A 22,589-nucleotide genomic window follows, 5' to 3' on the forward strand; every position below is an offset into this window, starting at 1 on the left:
TTTGTTTGTTTGTTTTCCCCCACTGTTTTTCTTAGGAAAGAAAGTGAACTGGCTTTAGCCCTGGGCTTGTGTAGCTGAGGCAGCACAGGGTATTTACTTAATTTCTTTCCTGGATGTTTTGGTTTGTACTGCATTATCTGCCCTACCCCTTTGAGGCCAGCTTGCATCTGCCTGTCTGTCTCTGAGTGTCAGGGCTGCCCGTCCCCGTGCCACGTCATTAAGGTATTATAGTCCTTCTCTCTCTGGGATTCATAAGATGGTCCACAGAAGCAAAATTCTATGCTCAAAGTCTGCAGTTGGACAGGCAACCCAAAATAGATTGGCTTTTCCTTCTGTTGAGTTTGTTCTGCTATGGACACACAAAATTAGCTCAAAACCAATCTCTTTGGTTTCTTAATGTCCCCCTTCAAGATAGGAGCAGTGTCATCTCCTCCAGGCAGCGTGGAGAACAACCTGAGGATGAGGTTGCATGGAAGGGCTCATCTCCTTTGAAATTTCAGCCCCTTGAAGTGAGGGATATTTGAACTGCAGCTTCCACGAGAGCAGTTTCTCAGGGAAAAAAGCTATTGTGAAACACCTCTCACAGTGGCTCGAGTGTCAGGAGGCTCAGGAGGCATGGCTTGTGTCCTCACCCCTGCTGCACACTGTTGGTAAATTATTCACTATCTGATCATTTTTTTTTCTTTTTCTTTCCCTTTTTTCCCCCCCCATCTTATAAATCAGAGTTGCAAAACTAGCTCGAGAAGGGCCATGGTGGCCACTGGTGTTTTTCAGCTTGATGCAAGCTATTGTCTTCTCCTTATATTTTCCATACTTCAGTTTTGGGGGATATGGTGATGCTTTTCTATCTCTGCCAAATGCTTTCAAGTTAGCAAATGGAAGGTGCCTTCATATGGTTATACAAGTGATGTGTGCAGTCACAAGGAGAGACAGCACTTGCAAATTTAGATTTGATCCCTGCCCAGCTGTCCTTGACTGGAGATGTAACAGCAGTGACACTAGGTTTTTGGAGCCAAGTGTTACAGCAGCCTTGGGATTTACTGGATATTAAATATATTTAAAGTATATTCTGGGGTAAGGCTACACCTCCTTTTTTGTAGTGTGGTCAGACCTGTGTTCTTCCTGCTGATATCAGTTGAAGTTTCAGATAAGGGAGAAAGTAAAAAAAATGTTTTGCCTTTTTTTTTTTTTTTATTGCTCCATCAGACAAGTTGTAGATGTAAACAAGGAAACTATTATATGTGCTATTTGTGACATGTTGTTGATTTATTCCTGGAAAAAAGTTCCTCTTTGTAATTTCTTCCCCAAAATTGCTTTCTGCTTTTGTACAAAGGTGTGACATAACCCCATCATCTCTCACAGAGACACTTTACATCAGAAGTGGCATAATATTATATGATGTGCTTCGAGTCTGGCCTCGGCCAAGCCTCACAGGTCAGAGACAGTGTCAGGAAGGATAGAAGACAACACTGTTAGCTCTTTAAAAATCTGATGAAAGGGGCAGATAGATCAAAAGAAGAATTCGAGTGGGAGCTGAGACTGCTGGGGGGAGCTAGAAATTCTGCTTCTTCAATCAAAATTACAGCTTGCCCTGGGCAGAATCTAGAAGTGATGTTTGGTGCTATCTTGCTGTGTTTTTGGGGCTGAGTCTCAGTGCCAAATCCACCCAGCTTTGATGATGGAGAGAGGTGTGTGGGAGTAGAGCATGCTCAGCACTTTGCAGGATGAGAGCTTTTTGTCAGCTTCTGTGAAGTAAGGTCAGAACTAGGGGACAGAAGTGATGGGCACTGAACAGCTTGAACAAGGGAGAGCAGCCTTTTTTCTTTCTGTTCACAGTTGTTCCCTCCCTCAGTGCTTTTCTCCAGCTGTAATTTTGTCATTATGTGCAAATTGGTTACAGTGACATGTGCTTATCAAAAACCCTCATTGTGCATTCTGTAGTCCCCACATTGTCCTTAACTCCTGCTGTGAGAGAGCATCTGTCTGCAACTGAAGTGACCATGGCTAAAAATGTACATTTTTAACTTTTGTTTAAGTGAAATGACACAAACTTGAATTGTCATCGCAGTTAATGCTCAATAAAAAAGGATGTTTTTCCTGCTGAGAGGTGTAAAAAGGCCTTTATTTGAATTTATTCCTCTGGAATAAAATGCTACATCTTGTGCAGAAACTAAAAGCACTGTTGAAAAATGCTGAATGCCACACATAAGTAATTTTATTTAGTTAAAAAAAAATCTGAAGGGAAATCACTCCTAGTTTTGATCAGCCTTGTCCTAGAAAAAGAGAAATTATCTCTATGTGTAACATAAAAAGGGAGCTTAAGCAATGGCCAAAATAACCAAGCCATCCAGCTTTAAGCTTCCACCCGAGCTTTAAGCCTCTCTCTGATCTATTCCATTAAAATTCAGTCTTGGAGGTGATTCGATAGGGAAGCCTTCTTGGATAAAAGAGAAATTTAGCTGGAAGTAAGGTCTCTGTAGGATGCCCTGGCTCTGTGGCTGTGCAGAAGGGGGGGAGGTGGCACCATGTCCTGCTGAATCTGTTGAGCTCCTGCCAGGCAGCTGGGGACATGCCACCACCCCAGTGGTGGCTCATGTGCCTGTCATTGCTGCTTCCTGCCTTATCAGGAGGAAGGTGAGGGAGGCACAGAGTACTGATACCCTCAGGGTGAGAAGGTGTCTCTGATGGTTTTGAATTCCAGGCATTTCAACTCGGAGCTGCTGCAAACCCTTTGTTCTCTCAACTGCAGCAGTGGCACCAAGTAGCACCCCAGATGGATAACTGTCTTGTAACTCTGCAGTGACTGTGCTGGCTTTTGGGAAACCAGCTACAGCCTAAGCAGGGCTCCCAAGTGGCTCACTCAGTCTCAGTTGCTGGCAGACTTGGAGACAGTTTCCATGGGTTGGGATCTCCTGCTCTGCAATGAATACCCTTTCTCAACTTACAGTTTCTGATGTAGCATGAAAGGATCCTTGGTCTCTCTTAATCTCTTATGCAGCTTCTTCTGTTAAATCCCTAAGTTCAAGTTGGCCAATTCATTATTCTGAATAAATTAAAAATATCTATCTTTAGTCCTTTTGGTAAGAACTTGAGGTTTACTCAGAAAACACCCCTGCTCTTCTCCTGGTGCTTTCAGGCTTCAGTCTGTGATCATGTCATACCCTGGGTAGTGTCAAAAGCAGGGATATTTGGAAATATTCCACTGCAGTGGAGGGCAGTTCTGGTAGGGGCAGTGTCTGCATTAGAGGACTAAAATAGTGATGAGGGAAGGGCTTGGACAGTGTGCTCTGCTGGGTGATGTACGTGACTTGAGACAGCTGCAGACTCTGTTGGTACTTGGTGGTGGAGACGGTTTAGAGACTTTGCACAAAGCCCTCCCCACCTGAACAGGCTGAAGGAGAGGAATTTGGCACAGTGGTTTCAGGCATGACTGCTGTCTGTGTAAAAAAACAGACATCTTTTAAGTGCCTGTGATCAGAGGATCTTGTTCAGACCTGGTATCATGCTATTCACTTCAGCTGGTTACTAATCCCGGCACTGAGTTTGACCTTAAGCTTTTTGTTTTTATCATGTGCTTTGATACAGTAATAAAAATACTGACTGGCTGGCAGAACTCCAGGGCTTGGCTTTATATTGTAGCAACTGCAATACCAATGTGCTTAAAAGTGGTTTTATGCTGCAGGATATTGTCTTTTCCCCCTGCCCCCCCAAGATTATTTTAAAGCTCACGTTCCCTGTTCTGCGGACAACTCTGCCCTTTGCACATTGTGCAGAGCAGGTTTGTCCCAGGATTGCCTTTGTCCTGGGCCTCAAACTCAGGTGTATAGAAACACAGGACTTCAATGGAAATACTGCTTCAGGCTCCATAGGAGAGGAGATGGAGTTGGAGGTGGGTTGGGGCCTGAGAGGCCCCTCTTCCCCCTGGGATGCTGATGCCTGAGCTGCTCTCCCCATCAGACGTGACTCGTGTTTGAACTTTCTGAAACATTTGATACTGGGATATCCCATCCCTGCTGGGCTGGGAGGCTGTGTGTGTCTGTGTGCCTGCACATGCAGTGAGACGAGTGTTTTTAGAGAAAATCCCTGTGCATGACTGAGCTGCAGTGCCCTCATGCTGGGCAAGTCATTGGCCTTTTAATATATCCTATAGGATTTGAGTGTGCCACAAAGAGACTCCAGTGAGTTTCTTCTGCTGCTTGCAGGGGCAGCTTTGCTGGCATGGAGTGCACTGCACTGCTGCTGTGTTTCAGCAACGTGCCCTCGTAATATCAGTCCATATTAGCTTTATTTCAGTGTTATCTGAAAGATTCTTAATTCAAGTATAAATGTGCCCTTGATACTTGCTTCACAAGCTGTTCACTCTTCATTTCTGTGAATAACTGTCTGCTAGCTCCTGAAATTTAAATCTCTACTCTACAGTGCCCCTAGAATTGATTTTATCTAGGTTTAGCCAGACCTCCCCTTACAATGCTGCTTCTCTATACACTGGACAGTAGGTCAGTCTCCCAGATTATACCCTCAGTTGCTGCAAGAGAAATGGAAGGAACGTACTTTGGTTTTGCTTTGTGTAGGGAAATTACAGCTACTGCTCTACCTTATTCCTGCCAAAGGGCAACTTCTTTGCAGAATGACATTGCACCCTTTAAGAGCAAACTTGTCTGTGCTGAAGTGGATAGACAGGACTTACTACTCCTTGAATGCAAGTACTGAAAGAGAGCATCTTTTACTAGGCCAAGGTAGGATGTAGAAGTTGAGTCAGATGTTATTAACCTTGGGATACATCATGCCCTACAGTAGGTAGCTCCCCAGCATGCTCCCAGTAGACTTCTGCTTGTTCTGCTGCCCAGCGTGAGGAGCTGAGCTGGAGAACTCAGTCCTGGTCCTTCATAGGACATAAGCAGCTGCAGGGACTGAACCCACTTGGATTCTGCCTGTGGTGTCTATTTTGTTCCAAGTGCTGCTAATAATTAGGCAAATAAAATGATTAGTAAGAAAAGGAATTTGGTAGCATGTTCCAGGAGGGTTTTATAGCTCTGAAATAGTATCTTGCCAATCAAATAACTATTGCAGAGTGAAGAGGAATGTAGTAGCCAGCTTGGCAGTCAGTAGGTGAGCACTGCCTGCAGTATGAGGCTCAAAATAAGCTTGATATGATAATGCAGTATTTTGTAGCTGTATGGCTTTATTTTCCTGGAAAAAAGTCTTGCCTCCAGAACATTTTTTCTTTTGTCTTGTGCCTGGCACTGTCAAGTTTAACGTGTCCCAGCTGTGTGTGCCAGTGCTGGTATTCTCAAGCTTGTGAATTCCCTCTGCATTTCACCTCCTTGTTTCATGTGTCTTTAAGACCTAAGCACAAGATTTCCTCAAAGGGTTTTTCCTACCTTGTTGGCAAAGCCTCTCCAAACCTCCTTACTTCCAGATGCCATCCCTTTGGCTTTGAGCCAGTGACATGGTTGTGTTGGTTTTTGGAACTGCCAAACAGAACTCCATTTCAGTTATTTAGCTTCAATTCAGTTTTCCTCTGGAAAACCTATGGTTCTTTTTAAGGCCATGTTCTCATGTTTGGGAAACAACTGTAATGTCTCACAGTTATAGTGCAGATTGGACCTCTCATGGTCTGCATCCTCACATCCATCCCACTGGCATCAATGGCCAAACTGTTTCTATAGCTAGGTGTTTCCAGTCCAAGACACATGTTTCTGGAGGGTTTTTCTGTGTGAGATAGGAGAGATGCTTTTACCTTCTTAAAGGAGATTGTAGGTTGATTACATTCTGCCACCGTCAGCTGCTGATTTTTAGGCGGCGGTGACAGAAATGTTATCTCCTCATCCCCAGCTACGTGCTGATTATAGCAGCTGTGTTTGTTTCTCCATGGGAGAAGAGAAGGGAATGGGAGTCCAACTAGTTGGAAACACCTTAGAAGCCATGCATGAACTGACTTTATCCCTTCCACTCCCTGGTTAGGGAACAGAGACCTTCGGAAAATGTTGCTGTGCTTTTTTCTGGGATGAGGGAAAACCCAAGCCTTGCATGCCAGATTTCCTTTCAAGGCAAAAAAAAAGAATAAAGTGACATGGCTGGGATATTATTTGGATCATTTTTAATGTCACACCTCGATGGAGTCTCAGGTTATTAATGGGGGGATTGACTCTCAATATTGTGGCCAGATGCAGAGGTTGGCTGAGCTCCCTCGCTTTGGAGCTCATTTTTAAATCATGCTCTGATAATTTACCCTGCCAAGGAGATTTGTAGTTCAGTGGTGTTCTGGAGTTAGCTTTTGTCAGCAAGAAGATAGTTAGGTCCCCAGTCAGGTGTTTCAAGTAGGCTGGTGGACCTGTTTGAGTGGCCAGATCTGCAAATGGGAATTGGTACCCCTCTACCATAGATGGGATTTCTCTGAGCTCCTGGAAAAAACTTCATCCTCTTTCGCCTGTCCTGCTCCTTAAATCAATGAGACTGAAATGGGGCTAGTCAGCTACAAGTGTGACAATTTTTTGTTTTCTGTGTTTTTGCCTGCGTGAATTTCTCGCTGTGATAGTGATTTGCTGACTTGGAGGGTTGCTGACATGCTTGCTGGCTGTGGTTCTTTGTGGTTGCAAACTAAGAGGCAGTGCAGTTGACAGACCAAAGCCACGTGACAGCTTCTCCAAGAAGTCCTGGCTGCTGAGGGACTGGAGTCATGATCTGTCTTTCTTGCCGTTGTGGAGGGGCTGCTTCAGATCTCACCCCGGGCTGCACTACTGGCACTACAGCATCCACAGCTAGTGTGGCTTAACAAGGGTTGGGAATGTGTGTAGGCTGCTGCAGCTGTGGCAAGAAGTGAGCCAATATGGAGAGGATTCAGTCATCTCCAGCTTGAAAGCTGGCGGGTTGTAACTGATGTGTGAAATGAGGGTATTGGAGCAATTCATGTGTGCTGGAGTTGTGGAGATGTCGGGCTGGAGGGTTTTCCTGCTCATCTGTGCGAGGCTGGAAGAGCATCATCATACTCGGTCAGAGTTGTAGGCCAACTGCATGGACCTCTTTTTGAGAAAGCTCAAAATTATGATGGAAGGATGATAGTCACCAAGAGTTAGGGTTTTCAACAGAGCCCTCAAATCAATAGTTGTAGAAGTCCAGGAGTTGTAATTTGTCACTTCTTTGGACCAAGTGACAGAGAGGAAGACCTTGACAGTCACAGGCTGCATGTCAGCAACAAGCATTAAGTGGAGTCTTAAATCCCAATGAAATCTCTGGAATTAATGCCCTTCTTGAAGTGTAGCATGTCCTTCAGTGCCTTGTCAGGCTGAGTCTCCAAGGGACTACTGTTGTGATTCTCCACAGATCGTTTAGTCTCTGCCCTACACTTTCTAGGAAGATTTTCACTCCCGAGCACATGACATTTATCCATGGAACTGAAGCAAAATACTCGCCGTCTCAGTGTTGGGAAAGGAATGGTTTCTAGGGAGATATTTTTCATTGCTGCAAAGAACTGGAAAAATCAGGGCATCGTCTCACCATCAAGTGAGATGTTCCTCTCTATTTACAAGCCTTGGGGAACTTTTTGGCTGTCTTTGTGTTGCTGATGGAGAAGCCTCACCAGCAACTCATGGAAGCAGGAATCGTGTCCTCTGGAGCACGGACAGCATAGGACCCAAGCATGCAGACCAAGTTTCCCTTTTGTCTATCCAATCCAGGGCAGTCCTGGACTTGCTGAGACACTCCTGGAGAATGCTGATGGGAGCAGTGGTTTGCCCTGTGGTCAGCTGTGTCTTCAGGGCTGGTGGTTATCTTCCACTAAAACTACCAGTCGGTTTTCCAACTGGCTTCCTTTGCTTACCCTCAAGAGGAATTTGGATAGTTAACAGAGAAGAGAGACTGTGGGAGCTTTATGGTGTCTCTCTGGCACCCAAGCATGTGGCTTTCTCGTCTGGTAGAGGTCCTGCTCTCATTTTGTCTGACTTTGTCCCTTCCCTCAAATGAGGGCAGCCACAGTGGCTGTGTCAAACAGGATTTGGTATGTCTTGTGGAAGACTTGCTGCTTCCAGTGGGATTTGGTTGACCTGTGAGCAGATCCCTGCCCCAGATGGTCTGTCTTTCTGGTTTTTTACCTTGGAAACTATCCTACTGGCCCCTAGAGTGATGAATCACCCCGTTAGTGTGCCTAGGGGATGTCTAAGATGTCCATTCCTTCTACCTGAGGCAGACTAGGGCAAATCCTGGAGCTACTGGCCCAGTGGAATTGCTGAGGGCAACACCTTACATTTAACAGTCTACATCTGGGGACTAGTGTGTGGGCAAGGATTTATTTTTACCTGTGGACATGCAGGTGGAGAGCCAGCTCACATCAGCAGGCTGCAAACAGAGCAGCATGGAGAATGTGGGGCTTGAACCCAGAGACCTTCCTTTGCACCTCACCTCGATTTGCCTGGCAGCCTATCTGCTTCTGCTGCAGAGGTGCACAGAGGGAGATGGAAAAGGAAGAACCCTGCTAGAGCATGGAAAGCTGTCGCTCTTCCCAGAGCCCACTGATAGCACCCATCTGTGAATCCTGTAATTTTACATCCGTCTTTGTGTTGTTCCAAGGCAACGAGTGGTTAATATTTGAAGAGTATTAATTTAATATTACTGAACCCTTAAGAAAAAGGCACAGTGGGCCAAGTCCTGCTAGTTTTGCTCGTATTTCATGGGGTTGAGGAGGGTGAGATTTAATCCCCTTTGGATGTACCTCTACTGGAGGGGCGGTTGCAGGGAAGACAAAAAAGGCAGGGGAATTACAACACTAGGGAAAAAAAAATCCTAGCTCTGCCCTGAGCCGTTTTGCAATAAGACACTTCGGGGCGTGAGTTGCGATGCTGTAATTCACACCTCAAGTGTTTTGTGGCATTCAGCCACTGCTTCGACTGCTTCATGCCCTGCACACAGAGGGGAAATGATTCCTGCTCAGCTTGCCCCTGGCTAGCTCAGCCCTCGAGTGGAGATGGCTGCATGGAGATGGCTGCAGGGCTTGTCTCTCCCTCCCTTGCTCTTTATTTCAACTTTCTCTTTGACAACCATCTCTTTAATCCAAATTGACTTTGGTGCATCCTTACCTGTAAGCAGTTTCCTGGTCCCAGCAAAAAAACAAGGACATGTTAGGTACCTTAGAAGCTGCACATTGCTCTGTTGGGTCTGCACTGCTCCTGTTCCCCACTAAAAGCATTTGGGGCAGTGAGGGTTGGTGCCAGGGAGTCTGAAATGGGTCAAGAAGTTGAGTACATCCATCTTTATCTCAAGTCTTCTGTTTCAAATCTGCCTGTAAGAGCGAATGCTTAGGGAAAGGATTTCTAAATCAGATCATTTTTGACTAAAGGCTGGGCAGGAGACACTTTTATCCTCCAGCTCACTTCAGGGATGAAGTAACCCATTTGCTGTCCTTGGGTGTGACAAAGGTCATTGCTTGCTTGTCTGTCTCTCAGGACGCCTGTGGGGTGGCAGAATGTTTCTGTGCCTTTTGGCCAAACAGACTGTCCAGCCCATCATATGCCTGTGCCTGGGACTATGTTGGCAGAGCAGCTGCATGCTGAGAGCACAGCTCTGAAACCAGCAGCAAGACAAGTCTGAGAGGAGGCATCTCTTAAAAAGTGTCTGTCCTCTCCCCAGACTCCATGAGCACAAGTTTCTGTCCTGGCCAAGTGCACTAAATGCACAAGCTGACTATGATCCACACTGTGCTCCTGCAGGCTGTTGATGTGCTGACAGTCAGGCCTGGCCTGCTGTCAGGGTGCTGTTTCATATTGTTATCTTTGCATATCTGCTTCCCAGTAAATTATAGTGGTGCCTCCATCTCCTTCCTGTTTAGCACTTCATAAATTAGAAGGGGACTCAGGTTAAAAATTTTAAATTCTTTGAGTGAGGTTTGGAGTCAAATCCTTATAGTTTAAAAGTGTCAGGCGTGTGGCAGTGTTACAGCGTTAGCAGCGATGCTGTGCTGGATCTAATGTGCCCTGTAAAGATTTGGGGCTTTTTGGTGTGAGTGAGCTGACCCAGCCAAGCTGCTTCGTTGGCCACCAAGGACTGATAGTGTTGCATCATAGAGGAGACACAGATCAGTGCCAATTTGGGAATCTCTGCACCATATAGACCTTTCTTTAGTGTACACCTACCTTAGTGTCAGCCTTGTAGACATTAGATGTGTGTGTAGCACAGTATCCTCCTGAAGGTAGAGGAAGAGGCACCTCCAGAGACAGATGTACCTAGAGATGGACCTGAGATGAGTAGCTTTGACCAGTTTGAGAGTCCAACTTTAGGATGCATAAAACTAGGACTTTTTCTTCCAAATTCTTGCTGTCTCTAAGTGCTGATGTGTTGAGTGCAGCTGTATTAGTTCTTGAAAGCCTACTGTTACAGACAGTGAACTTTCTGGGCTTTGGGTGGTCACTTCAGCAGTTAAACTTAATAAAGTTTCTGTCTTTGTAACATTAGTAATTCTCTTTAAGTGGCTTAGAGTGGGACAATATTCAGGCTTGGGGAATGAAAGGAAGAGAGTTTGTTTATTGTTCTAAGGCACTGTAAACCCTGAATTTGACAGAAATATAAACTCATACAGTCCTTTTGCTGATTCATATTTTATTACTGGTTTTGGTGCAGCGTATAATATAGACATAACCCTAAAAGGCTTATTTCTAGTGGGACACATGCTGACTTGCAGCCACATACTCTCCTTCCAAAAATGAGTAACTCTCAGGGTATGTGTGGTTGTGGCTGAGCTATAACAGGTAAGCAAGAAGGAATTAGTGTGGTCACTATCCCTGCCACCCCTGACAGAAAGTGCATTACCGAACAGCAATGCATGTCTCCAGAGAAGATGTGGAGTTTTTAAGGGGGGAAGCTGTGCAAGTGACAAAGCCCAGTGCAGAGTGATTGAAAATCCCTGGGCATGTTCTTCACCCCCACACTGAAAGAGTCCAGACTTACATCAGTGAGCTCAGGTGATGGCTTATGCCAGTATGGGAGCAAGGTATGGGCGTTGATTTGGTGATCATGTCCTTTGGCAGTATGGTTACAACTGTGGATAATCACCACATCCCCTAATTTGGCATCCTTTTAGGGGCCCATCTACTTTGTACCTGATGTACAGTCTGGGGAGGAGCTGCTTGGTTTGGTGGGCAGTGCAGGTCAGTAGCACAGCTTTCTCCTCTGTCTACAGTACAGAGACTCATCTCCCAGTTCCTCAACTGGAGATGAAGTTAAACAGCGTGACTGTCCTGTCCAGCAGCTATCCCTGTGCCCAGCAATAAATAGCTTTTCCTTCCATTATACCCTTATATTTGCAGGTTTAAAGGAGGAGTGACATTTGGAGCAGAAATACCCAAAGCAGAGTATTGCTTCAGGCTGAAAAAGCATCTCTTTTTATCTGTGTATCACAGCAGGGCAGAGTAATGCTCTCCCATCCACAGAACTGCAGTCTGGTGTGCTAAATAAACGTGGTTTGGAAAGTGGTCAGGATAGCTGTGTATGCCTCTGCCTGTGTGTGGCCCGGGTTGCAAACTGCAGGGTTGGAGAGGGATGGGTTTATACTGCCTGGGATGGTCCTGCGTGTCTGGGGTGGGAGAAGGTGTTCCTGCAAGTGGGAAGGCAGGAAGCCAAGCGTGGGAAAAGGAGGGAAAAGGATGATTGTGTGAAGAGTAAGAGGGAAGGAAAGGGCAAAGACAATAGTTCAACTTAGCAAAGAGGCAGTGATTGAGGGTGTGAGGATTTGGCAGAGTATCTTCCTGAAAACCCTGAAGGTCCACAGGAAGAAGGTAATTTTGTGTTTAATTGAGTCCCGTGCCCTAATGGGAGGGAATCTGTTCTGCACAGGACTCTTGCATCAGTTTTCCCACTTTGGCCTTCTGGCCAGGGGTGGGGGTGAGGATTGGAATAAGGACAGTGCTCCACGTTCTTCTCTTTTTTGGCATTTTGCAGTGCAATACAGACATTTTCTACAAGACTAGGACTCAAAATAATTTTCCTCTTTCACTCTTCTCCCCACAAGAAACATGGATTTCCCTAAAACCTGAAGTCAAAGGTCACTGCAGTGAAAGACATTTTTCCAGTGACTTCAGCCTTGCACCTTTCTGGGGTTATGGAAATTTTTTCTCTTTTTTCAAGGAGTTGGTTTCACATTGTCAGGATTGTTCTGTAGAGAAGAAGTACATTCAGTCTTGTATATATAGTTATGCAGTATAATCAAAGATCTACATGGATTGAACGTTTGTTGAATGGTGTTTGTGTTTTGAGTATAGGTCCATTTTTCAATTGCTCTTCTATCATTTTGCAATTAAAATGCAAATATTTATGGTGTCCCTGCCCATGGTAGGGAGGTTGCAACTAGATGTTTTTTAAGGTCCCTTCCAACAAACCTTTCTATGATTCTGTGATCTGTCAGCATGTTATGCTGGCAGTTCTGAGATGCTTTGCTGATTGATGTTGTTGATTTTACCTCAATTTTTATCCTTCAGTTGTGCATGGAAAATATAGTTGCACAAGCTGGATAGAAATTAGGAGAGCTTTTTCACACTTAAAGTACTGTGCCCCTCAAGTCTGGCTTTGTGAATCTGAGGGTCTCTTGGTTTACATGAACTTTTGTTTCCCTCTACTCAAAATAAGAAGAAAAAAAAAATCCCACTATTCTATGGCAAAATCCCAGGAGAGTTTCCATTATTTGGACTAAGAATGTCCCAGAGCTTTGTCATTGTTCTGGAAAGGCCTGGAGGAGTTTTGCGCCTTTTCCCAGGCCCTTGCTTTGCTTTTCCAACGCTGCATCTGGGGGTCATATGTAAGGTTACAAATCAAAGCCGGAAGATTTGCATGCTAATATAAACTACATGCAAGTGTTGCTGCAGAGCAGGAATCTTGGATGTTGGAAGCCAAAAGGAAGGTTGGGTTTAAGCAACAACACCTCTTTGCAATTGTTAGGCAGACTGTGCAGGGAGCACCATGTCATCTGTGTGAGCAGGGCTATGTACCTACAGAGTGCAAAACTCTGCTCTGGGACCATCCATGAAATGGGGGCAGCAATGCCATGCTGTGGCTCTGTCTTCGTGCACACACAAGCTGTGTGTGCTCCAGCACTGTACCTGAGCTCCGTGTTGGGAAAATGCATCAGTACAAGCCTGCTGGTACAATGTAGATGGGTCCTTGTTCTCAGAGCAGAAAGGTACTCAGGGAGATCTCTCCCACAGGCATAAATAACTCCGTGTAAAGGTGTGTGAGACTGGATGTTAAGTGGAAAACTGCAATTCCTGGATTGTATTTTCACTCTCTCTGTGTCTTGTCCATTTTGATGCATTTAACACAGTAGCAAACAAGTTCTTGTCAGTTCTCATTTGACCAAGCTATTCCTGTATCCCTGGCCCCAGGGCACTCACTGACAAAAATAACTTTGCCTGAAGTATGAGCAGAACTCTACTCATCCTGTTTTGAACATCCCCCAAGTCAACTCCTCTTGTGCCAGAATCAGTTCGGCTGCTTCTCTCGTAAGTGTGTCTGCTTTGGCAGCATCCTTCTGATATTTTAGCAATCCTGCTCTCGTGTGAGATTTGATCCAGCACCATGAAGGGAATGAAACTCTTCCTGTTTGCTTCTGTGGGTCTAATGACACTGTAATAACAGTAAAAAACAGAAGCAGGTTGTATCCATTTGGACTGGGAGTGGATTTATTATACAAACATTGCCCTCATCTGAATGGTGCCAGCACTGACAACAGCAGAGGGATCTCTTATAGGTGGAGATAGGAAGGTGTGTTTATAAACTAAGGAGAGATTTTAAAGACCCTCACATCTGCCTCAATACTTTCCTATTAAAATTAATTAATTTCAGTTGAAGCAGGATGAAGCCAGTTTTGAGTCAACTTTTAAGATTTGTTCCTGTATAGAGAAGAAGGGCAGGAGGATTAAGTCATCTTCATATTTAAAAATCATTTTTAAAGGTGCTGTTTTCTCTTTGTGTCTGTCTTTTACCTTGCAACTGACACGATGTAGGAGATGAGAAGTAGCTGGCTTAGAGGGACCTCCACTTCACTTCCCCATCCAGCACTAGCATGGAGGATTTCTACATTAAGCTGTACTCTTCAAGGGTTATGTGTTTCTTTTTGGAACAACTTCAGTTGCAAATCAATTTCTAAAATCTCTTTAATGAAATTCATACAACTGTTGTATTCAAAATTGGTCAGTGAAACTTGAAGGATTTGAAATTCAAGAGTCTATTTTGTCTGTTGATTGTTGCTTTTTCCAGTTCTCTTTCTTTTTTTTGAATGGAGTTTATCTCCTTCCGCCAGGACATTCTCATATTTTAGGGTCCTCATGAAACACCGACCATCTGCTGAGGAAAAGGACACGAGCACTGAGTTAAAATAATTTATAAGTCAGGTAGCATCCAGATTTAAGAGGCAGTAAGCTGAAAACTTTCTACCTCGAACTGCAGCTGGATTATTTTTGTTTGCTTGCCGTAGACAGCCTCTTTCAGACCCGGGCAGGGTATTTGAGGAGGCCACGAGGGAGGCAGGTTTCACAGAGAGCCTGTATGTTCTTATTTCCATTTTACATTTGTCACTCTACGATTCTAGTGCTCTGTAGGCTTAGATGTTGTGTTTTCTAATAACCTCTCAACTCTTAAATGGCGTAGACTGGGTCTTGTTGTTATTCTGCTTCACAAACAGTTCCATCACATATGGTAAGTAAATGCAGGTGGATTGAAGCAGATTGGAAACAGAAATATGAGCCCACATTGCGCTCCCTCTCCCTCATGTACACATGTAAATGTAATGGGTGGATGTTGTCCACTTCCCTTGTCTGCTTCCCTTGCAGGGAAGCTGCTGTTCTGTTTCCTGAAGCTGGGAAGTGGTAACAGGGAAGTGGCCAGTTTTTACTAGTCATGTTGCTTATTCTAGTTCCATAGACTGTAGTTATTGGATATGTTGCAGTCAAGATAGTCTTGACAGGTCTTTGACATGACCCAGGATATCAGTTAAAAACAAACAAAGCCCTGCTAATGCCACACAGATACTCAACATCTGCAAGGATTAGACACGTCATATTCTGCTCACACACTCCTAAGAATGAACTTAAATGAAGTAATCAAACAAGCCTGGCTAGAGGCTCAGGGCTGGTTTGTAACCAAGCTGCAGGGCTCCCAGCTGTTCCAGTTCTGCAGCTCTCTGGTCAACTTATTGTCGCAAATTATAGGTGCAAATTCCACTTTTTACCTTTTTATGCCTCTCGTGTTTATTTGCATGGCCATGCAAAGAAATGGAGCAGGGAGATTTTTTTCCCTTTTGACTTATAGTTCTGATTGTGTGGGACAACTTAGCATTATTTTAGCAGGAAGATGCCGGGAAGGCCTGAAGTTAATGTTTAAAAACCCAGGCTGGCAAATGCCAAAAATCTGAGGAGTGAAGTTGAGACTAAATCAGAGTTTGAGCTGTGGGCTTTAAAACCTCGTCAGTGCATGAGAAAAATATGGGAGGCTAAGCGTTGTCTTATTTTGCCTGCATAAACATGATGAGCTGGATTCGTCATTCAGACACAGCCCTGTTGTGTGTCTGGTCTGTACCCCTGAAGCAAGGAAACCAGCAAAAACATCTAGCCAGGTGCCTCCATCTCAGATGAGTTCCTCTTCCTGTGTTCTCAAGGATGTCTGCTGACTGGCTTGAAGCACTTGTTTGCTATTCTCATTTGTTTTTAAGTACCAGGATTTGGCAAAGAGAAATGGATTTATCTTGGTTCCTCTTCCATCAGCAGGAAGGTCTGTACCCATATAGGATACAGACAGTAGTGCTGGGATTTTCTACACCAGAATGGACCCAGCTTGAGTCTTGAGAGTACGGCCAGATTCAGAAATGAGTTTATTTTTTATGTGCTCAGATTTAGTGTGATATGTCTGAAAAGAGAAGCAACACTAATCTGGCATTAATCCTCTTGCATTGCAGTTTAGAGATGAAATAGGATCCACAAAAGAAAACAATGAAGGAAGGAAAACTCTCCTATCCCCTCTCACCTCTTTTTTTTTTTTTATCCCCTCTCTTGTATGTTTAATTAGATGTAAATTAGCTTGCAAATTATGATGGAAACTAGAATTACTGTGTCCTGGTTTAATTGCCTGTGTGGTGGCTGCTCACAGATGAGAACTGGCAAATGCTGGGGCTGTCCAGTTTGTTCCCTCCCAGCACACTGTAACTCTGCTCTGCTTCCAAAACTTAGGTATGTGCAACATTTGTCCATGAGACCCATGGGTCATTCTGGCTTTTTCTCAGTTACATTTTCCCTGTTGGTAATGGAAACACGAGCTGGGTAGAGGGGTGTCCATGAAATCACATCTGCTGCATGAATAAGCCAGACGCCCCGCACCTGTGTGCAGTCCACGTCAGCCCATGTGCTTGGGACTGCTCTAAGGCACCCTGCCACGCCAGCAACCTCCCTGCAAGAAGCTTTCCTGTTTGAGGATCCTTGGGTGTCATGTTTCTTCTGAGTTTCATCTCTGTTTCTCAGCTCAGTCTTCGAAATCCTGGGGTGAGAACAGCTCTGGGCTGGGTTTGAAAATAGCTGTTCCTTGGCTCTGCCCCGGCTGAGCTGTGGTACCTCAGAGACCATCCTGCTGAAAGGTGACATCATCGCATGGCACCAGTGATGGACTTACCATGGGCTTGGGGCTGAGGGTCTGACTTCACCTTTGTGGGAATTTCCCAGGTCTCAGAGTGCTTTTCAGGGCCTTTTGGATGCTGGTGAGCTGGGCAAGAAGCCCATGCTGCACTCGTTGAATTTAGAGTCAGATGTGATCCAAGCCGAGTGAAGGCACAGGTGGTGTGTGCAGTCTCTAGGCTGTTATCACTTCCAGTCTGGATCTGGGCCAGCACTGATTTGTGCTCATCAGCACATCTTTGACCTTAAAGTGGTTGTGCAAACAGTAAGTCAGTGGTTGTACTCCAGTAATTTAGGACACAGATGTATGTTGACTTCGCTGCAGTTTGAGTTGTTTTAATGTAAACTCCACCAGCTAAATGAACCAACTGAAATTGCTGCAAGCCTTGCAGGAGTTGGGCTGACTTTGCATGGAAGTGGACCAGGGAGCATTCACATGCTGAGCTGTGCTGGTGGAAAGCTTCCAGCTCGCAGGCAGTGATAGCATCTGAATACAGGGGAAAAGGTGCAGTCTTTTCCAACTCAATCCTGATTCACTGGAGGACAGACATCCAACACTTAATAGGAGACTTTGAAGAAGCTGACGTTTTACAGGATAAAAGGGGGATATCATGATGGTATCTGCATACAAATTGCACCACAGCGTTGTCTTTTGCATTCATAAAACTCTCTTAATAGCTGGTATTTACTGTAATTACTTATTAAAGGTTAACAGCACCCTCTCTTATGTTTGCAGGGATATTTCTGGTCTCTGCTCTTTAATCTTCTCTTTGCCAATAGCTCCTGTATTTGTGCATGTTCTTATCTTGGTCTCATCAGAGGGCTCTTTCAGACATTTGTTTTCCACTCCTGCTCATCTGGCTGTAGAAAACAAAACGTTAGCACCTAAAAACCAATTGAAAAATCGGTCACATGAGAGTAACCTGAATTCATTACCTCTGGGTTTTGTGCCAGATGTAACTGGATATTTTCCACTGAAAACAAGAAAGTCAATGATAAAGTCATGCCCAATGATTGAGTGAATGCATTTTGCAGTAGGAAGGCATCTCTCCTCCTCGCTTGGTATAGGCAGTAAAGGGAAAGCAATAACTTCAGTTTACAGTAAATTTTCTGCTTTGTGGTGGGTAAAATAGAAGTTTCCCAGAGCTAGAATTAAACAATAATTAGCAGCTGATAAAACCCCCCTGTCACCCTGCACCTTCTTTCCTAAGGCATAAATATTAAGAGCTGCTTATCGAGCTCAGTTCCTGATTAATATTCTGCAGTCTGTACAGACCCACTTCTTGTTTCTCTGAAGAAGGATTTATTTTAAAATATAACAGTAGACCAAAAAAAAGACTGGATTTTTGAAATTAAAGGTTGAACTTTCTTAGTGGCTGGAGCACCCAGTGATTGTTGCAGTGAGCTGTTTGTAATTTTTTACTTCAGTTATCATTCGGTGTTAAGGACTCCATGTTAAAAGATTTTTAATGTGAAGCATTTGAATAGCACATGTGTTTTGACTCCTTTAAGGTAATAAACATGGCAGATCTGCATAAAGCAGATCTTTTTACCTTTAGTAATTAATTATTGTAGTAATTTGTTATTTGCAGTCACAATTGTGACACAGTTTAGTTGTGTGCATGTATGAACTGTCAGAAAACATGGTACTCACATGGAGCAGCTTGCTCCAAGGCATGTAAGGTACTTTGATTTTATCTTCTTTTATGAAAAAAGAAGTGTGCCGAGACCTGGGACTCTCCCGTGGGCAGGACCAGCTGCGTGCTGGAGTGGTGGCTGGTGTGGCTCAGTTTTGGGGAGTTGTTGGATGGCACAGAAAGCCCTCCCTTGGCTCTGCAGGCAGTCTGCGAGAGCTCTGTTGGCTCTGCTGGGTGTTTGAGCGTGGGATGACTCTCCATATTTATCTGATATTTCCTGCTGCCTCCTTGTCCCATTGCATTTCCATGACCTTGTGCTCCCCCTGGACTGCTTTTCTCCTCCTCCCCTGGGATATTGTTGATCGCTTTCACAGCAACCCATTTTAAGATCTTAGAAAAAAAAAGATGAGGTAAGCTGATGTAATGTTTGCTGCTCATGAAAAGGTTATGGGTCTGCCCAAGGTAGCAGAAGCAAATAATTTCCAAACTCTGATCTCTAGGGGAGAGAAATGTGATATCTAAGGCTTTTGAAACCTCTAGACCTTACATTTATAATCTGGCATTTTACAGATCTTTTTCAACCAGTTATTTCCCATTATTTTAAGTGGTGGCTTTTGAGAAGCAATTTGATTTGCGCAAACAAGCAAAAAAATGATCAATAGCCATTTTAGATTTTGCACCTGCGTCCCACCAAGCAGATTCTGAGCCCATTGGTTTCTCACTTCACATAACACCAGGCTGCGATTAAAGGCTTTTCTTGCTTCTGCTGTGATCTTTCCATGAAATAGAAATCAGTGCATCTGCATGCTGCCCAATCCATCACTTGCTGAGCTTGAGGAGACCTTAGGCTCAAAAAGATTTAATGACTGTCCTAAATGTGCAGCACAGTCCTGGCTTGACTGAAGTCAGTGGCAGCTTCATTCCCACAGAGCCTGAGTTTCAGATCTGGGGCTGTATCTGCACCATGCAGTGGGGTCCTGCTCCTACACCTATTCCCTGCACCAAACAAATCTGGCCTCTTGCCCAGAATACCCCTTTACAACCAGCTCTGCCCCCTCTTGTACCGTGGGAGTGTTATGCCACTTACTGCACCACCAAACCATGCTGGACTCCTGAAGCAGGATTAACTCCTGTCCAGATTAGATCTTGATCAAGCAGATTTGCAGGCTGTTAAAAATTTCACAAAACTCACAGTTTTTGTGGGTTCTGAAGAGTAACATGGGGAAGCCTGAAGTGCCATGAAATTTAAAAAGCCTGGATGTCTGTGGCATATGTGTTTTGTTTCTAGTTTCTGCAGAAAAGATGCATAATTGAAGAAAAAATATAATCTTTATTTGCATGTACAATATGTTTCTCCTCCTGTCTCATCCCTTTTGTGAGAACTCGGGGCCAGAATTACAGTATCAGAAGTTGCTTTTGGATGCTATTCAGCTCCCATATGTCATGATCTGTTTTTAATCAAATGGGTTTTCCATCTGAAAGTAGCTGTTGGATAGAGAATGGGTAGAAATATTTCTGTGTGAATTAGCTCAGACTGAAGCTACAAACCTTTTTTTTTTTTTTCCACAACAAACACATGGAAAAATATTCTTCAGAGTAGTGTAGTCGGCCTGAAAATTGGCAACAGCAGCTTCCTTCCCAGGCTTTGACTCCTCTGCTTTGACTGTGCGGGTCAGATCTTTAAAGAGGACCTGAAATCTTCATGTTACACAGTCTTATCTCCCCTCCATGATGCAGGGCAGTGCCAGTGTCACCCTTGTGTGTATGGGCATTGAGGGAGGGAGGTTGAGTGGTTTGGTTTTCCAGAGTTGTGAGACACAGCTGAGGAGTAACCTGGGTTTGCTGAGAATCATCCTCTTTCCCCTGGGCAGTCTTTCCTTTGCTAGCCTCGATGGTCTCTGCCCTGGTAGGAGCAGCAGATATGTTTGATATGATGATGAGAGAGGCCTCAGATCTCCTTAGCAGCCTGTGCTCAGCATGTCCAGTTCTTGAATGCCATGAAACTGGGCTGCAGTAGATGGGGAGCAGCCTTGGGGACTGAATGTGGTCAAATAAGCAGAGAGGAAAGTATGGCTGCAGGACCTCTGTGGTTTCTGGGATATTAGATGACACCTCTCTCCTGCTAGGAAAGAATAAGAAAGGAAAAATTCCCCAGCAGTCCTCGGAAAAGCACTGTTAAGCCCCATATTCAACAACCCTCCAGGAATTTTCATGCAATAACTTTTATCAGTAAAAGCACAGTAGCAATTACCAAGATGGGATAGTGCCCTGGGGAAGATGGAGAAGGGGATGATACTTATCCATCCCCCATCACTGGCGACAGAGAGCTTCACTTGTGTGACCATGGCAAAAGGGAGAGCTCCTGCTGCAGTACTGGGGCTGAGGGAGGAGGGATGCTTTCCTGTTTCCTCTGGCAGATTGTTATCTCACTCCATATGTGAAACATGGAAATTGCTTTAAAGGCCCAGGAGCTGGCCTGGCTGTGACTTTCATTATACTGATGTTGTGTAGTCACCCTCAGTGAGTGACCTCAGTGGTCACTCTTGGTACCTCCATCCTGTGTTTGCTGAAGCCTTGTGTATCTATCATCAAGGCAGCAGGACCAGCATTGGCCTGAAGGCAAGTGTATGAGAGAACAGAACCTGGGTCATTTTTTCTCTTTAAAAGAAATGTTTTGGCAGTACTAGGGTCAAAAGGAAACATTTTTCTGGTTTATATATATATATATATACATATATATACATATATTTTTTTCTGTTACATATATATTTTCTGTTTTATATGTGTCTGTATGTGTGTGCAGATTTTTATCACAGCTTCTTGCAAAACAGTGTTTCTGTAAGATGATTGTTTTGTGGATGGACTACGGTTGGACAAGAGAAATCCTGGGCTTATTCTGGGCTTCTCTTGACCTTTCCATCAATATAAGAAAACAGTGTCACTCTCACTGTCAAGCTTTACATCACCTTCAAATCAGTCTAGTGGGGGCCAGAGGTGCTGAGTGGTATGATGTGACTCAGCCAGGGCTGTGTGCAGAGGGAGAGTTGAGTTCCTATCCCAGGTGTATGGGTGTGAGTAAGCAACTGTTGCATGGCTGTAATCCCCCAGTACCCCTGGAGCTGAGTTTGCTTTGAATTTCCTGTTGAACCAGAGCAACTTCTTGCTTGAGAAGGGCAACGGCTGCATCTCCATGTACAAAGATGACCTGGAGCATGGGATTGCAGATCAGCAACCCACAATGGGCTGTTGCTTCAGGGACAGAATAGCTCTCCCAGTCATGTCTTCAACCAGCTCTGGGACCCTCCAAAGAGGATAGAAGGCAGGCAGGGTGTGTTACCACAGATCAGAAAATGTGCCGTCCCTCAGTAAAACCTCGTATCCCAGGGAGAGCAAAATTGGTGGGAACTGGTAGTGAAGATGTGTGGGAGAATGCTGCATACTGTCCTGAGACCTCTGCTAAAGGCTGCAACAGGGAAATGGCTTTAATTTAGGCTAGTTCTGCACTCAGGGCTATATTCCTCATTATGAGCAGGAACAACCAGTGAGGTCTGGAATTACTCTATATTGACTTTTCAGCCTTTGGATGTACCCCATGCTTCGTGGCTCATGCTCATTTGTGTTTTCTTTTCCCTGAACAGGTCTATATCATCAATGTAACATGGTCTGACCTGACTTCCCAGATCATCTACCGGAGATACAGCAAGTTCTTTGACCTGCAGGTAAGTCTGTCTTGTCTAACATAAAATATTATTTCTACTCATGCTCCTAGTCATGTTTCCAGCTGGGTTAATAGTGCCTTTAAGTAAGGCTTTGTGCTTGGTTGGTCTGTTACATGTCATGATCTTGAAACTTTTCAGGCTCTGCCCTTGTAAGGTATAAGATAAGTGGGTGGTATGCTCACAGTGAGCAGCTTGCACTGTAAAGACATTTAAAGCTGACATTTTCATGAATGGTTCCTATTGAAGAGAGGATCTAATTTTAAATACTTTGGATGCACTTAGAACAGAGAGAGAGCTACATTCTGGGCCCCCAGAAACTACTTAGCTAAATAACTGAAAACAACAGAGCTTTTGCACACTCCCACAGCAGTTCAGTAATGGAGATGGCAGTGGAAACCTTCCAGATTCTCCTCCTAACCATCTAGCTGGCCAGCCAGTGTTCTGACTCCTGCTGTTTTGTACAGCTCCTTTGCTGTATTCTGTGCCTGTATATTTAGATTTCATTGAAAACTTTCTCACTGGATAGCTGCTGACCAAAGTCTGAAACCAGGAACCAGGAAAAGTCTCAGTTACAGAGTTTCAGTGTGGGCATCAGC

At 44.5% G+C, this 22,589-nt stretch overlaps 1 protein-coding gene across 3 annotated transcripts in view; it reads left to right on the forward strand.

Moving 5' to 3' along the window:
- Positions 1 to 22,589, forward strand: part of SH3PXD2A (SH3 and PX domains 2A) — a 258,461-nt gene that overhangs the window by 21,503 nt on the left and 214,369 nt on the right. For all 3 annotated transcript variants that reach the window (XM_051800684.1, XM_051800686.1, XM_051800685.1), the window contains exon 2: positions 21,913 to 21,993. In XM_051800684.1, the coding sequence (XP_051656644.1) occupies positions 21,913 to 21,993 (81 nt within the window). The remainder of the gene's footprint in view (positions 1 to 21,912; positions 21,994 to 22,589) is intronic.

Source organism: Manacus candei, unplaced genomic scaffold, assembly GCF_025592945.1.
Source record: "Manacus candei isolate 608988 ecotype Guabito, Panama unplaced genomic scaffold, ASM2559294v1 h1tg000050l, whole genome shotgun sequence".
NCBI lineage: Eukaryota > Metazoa > Chordata > Aves > Passeriformes > Pipridae > Manacus > Manacus candei.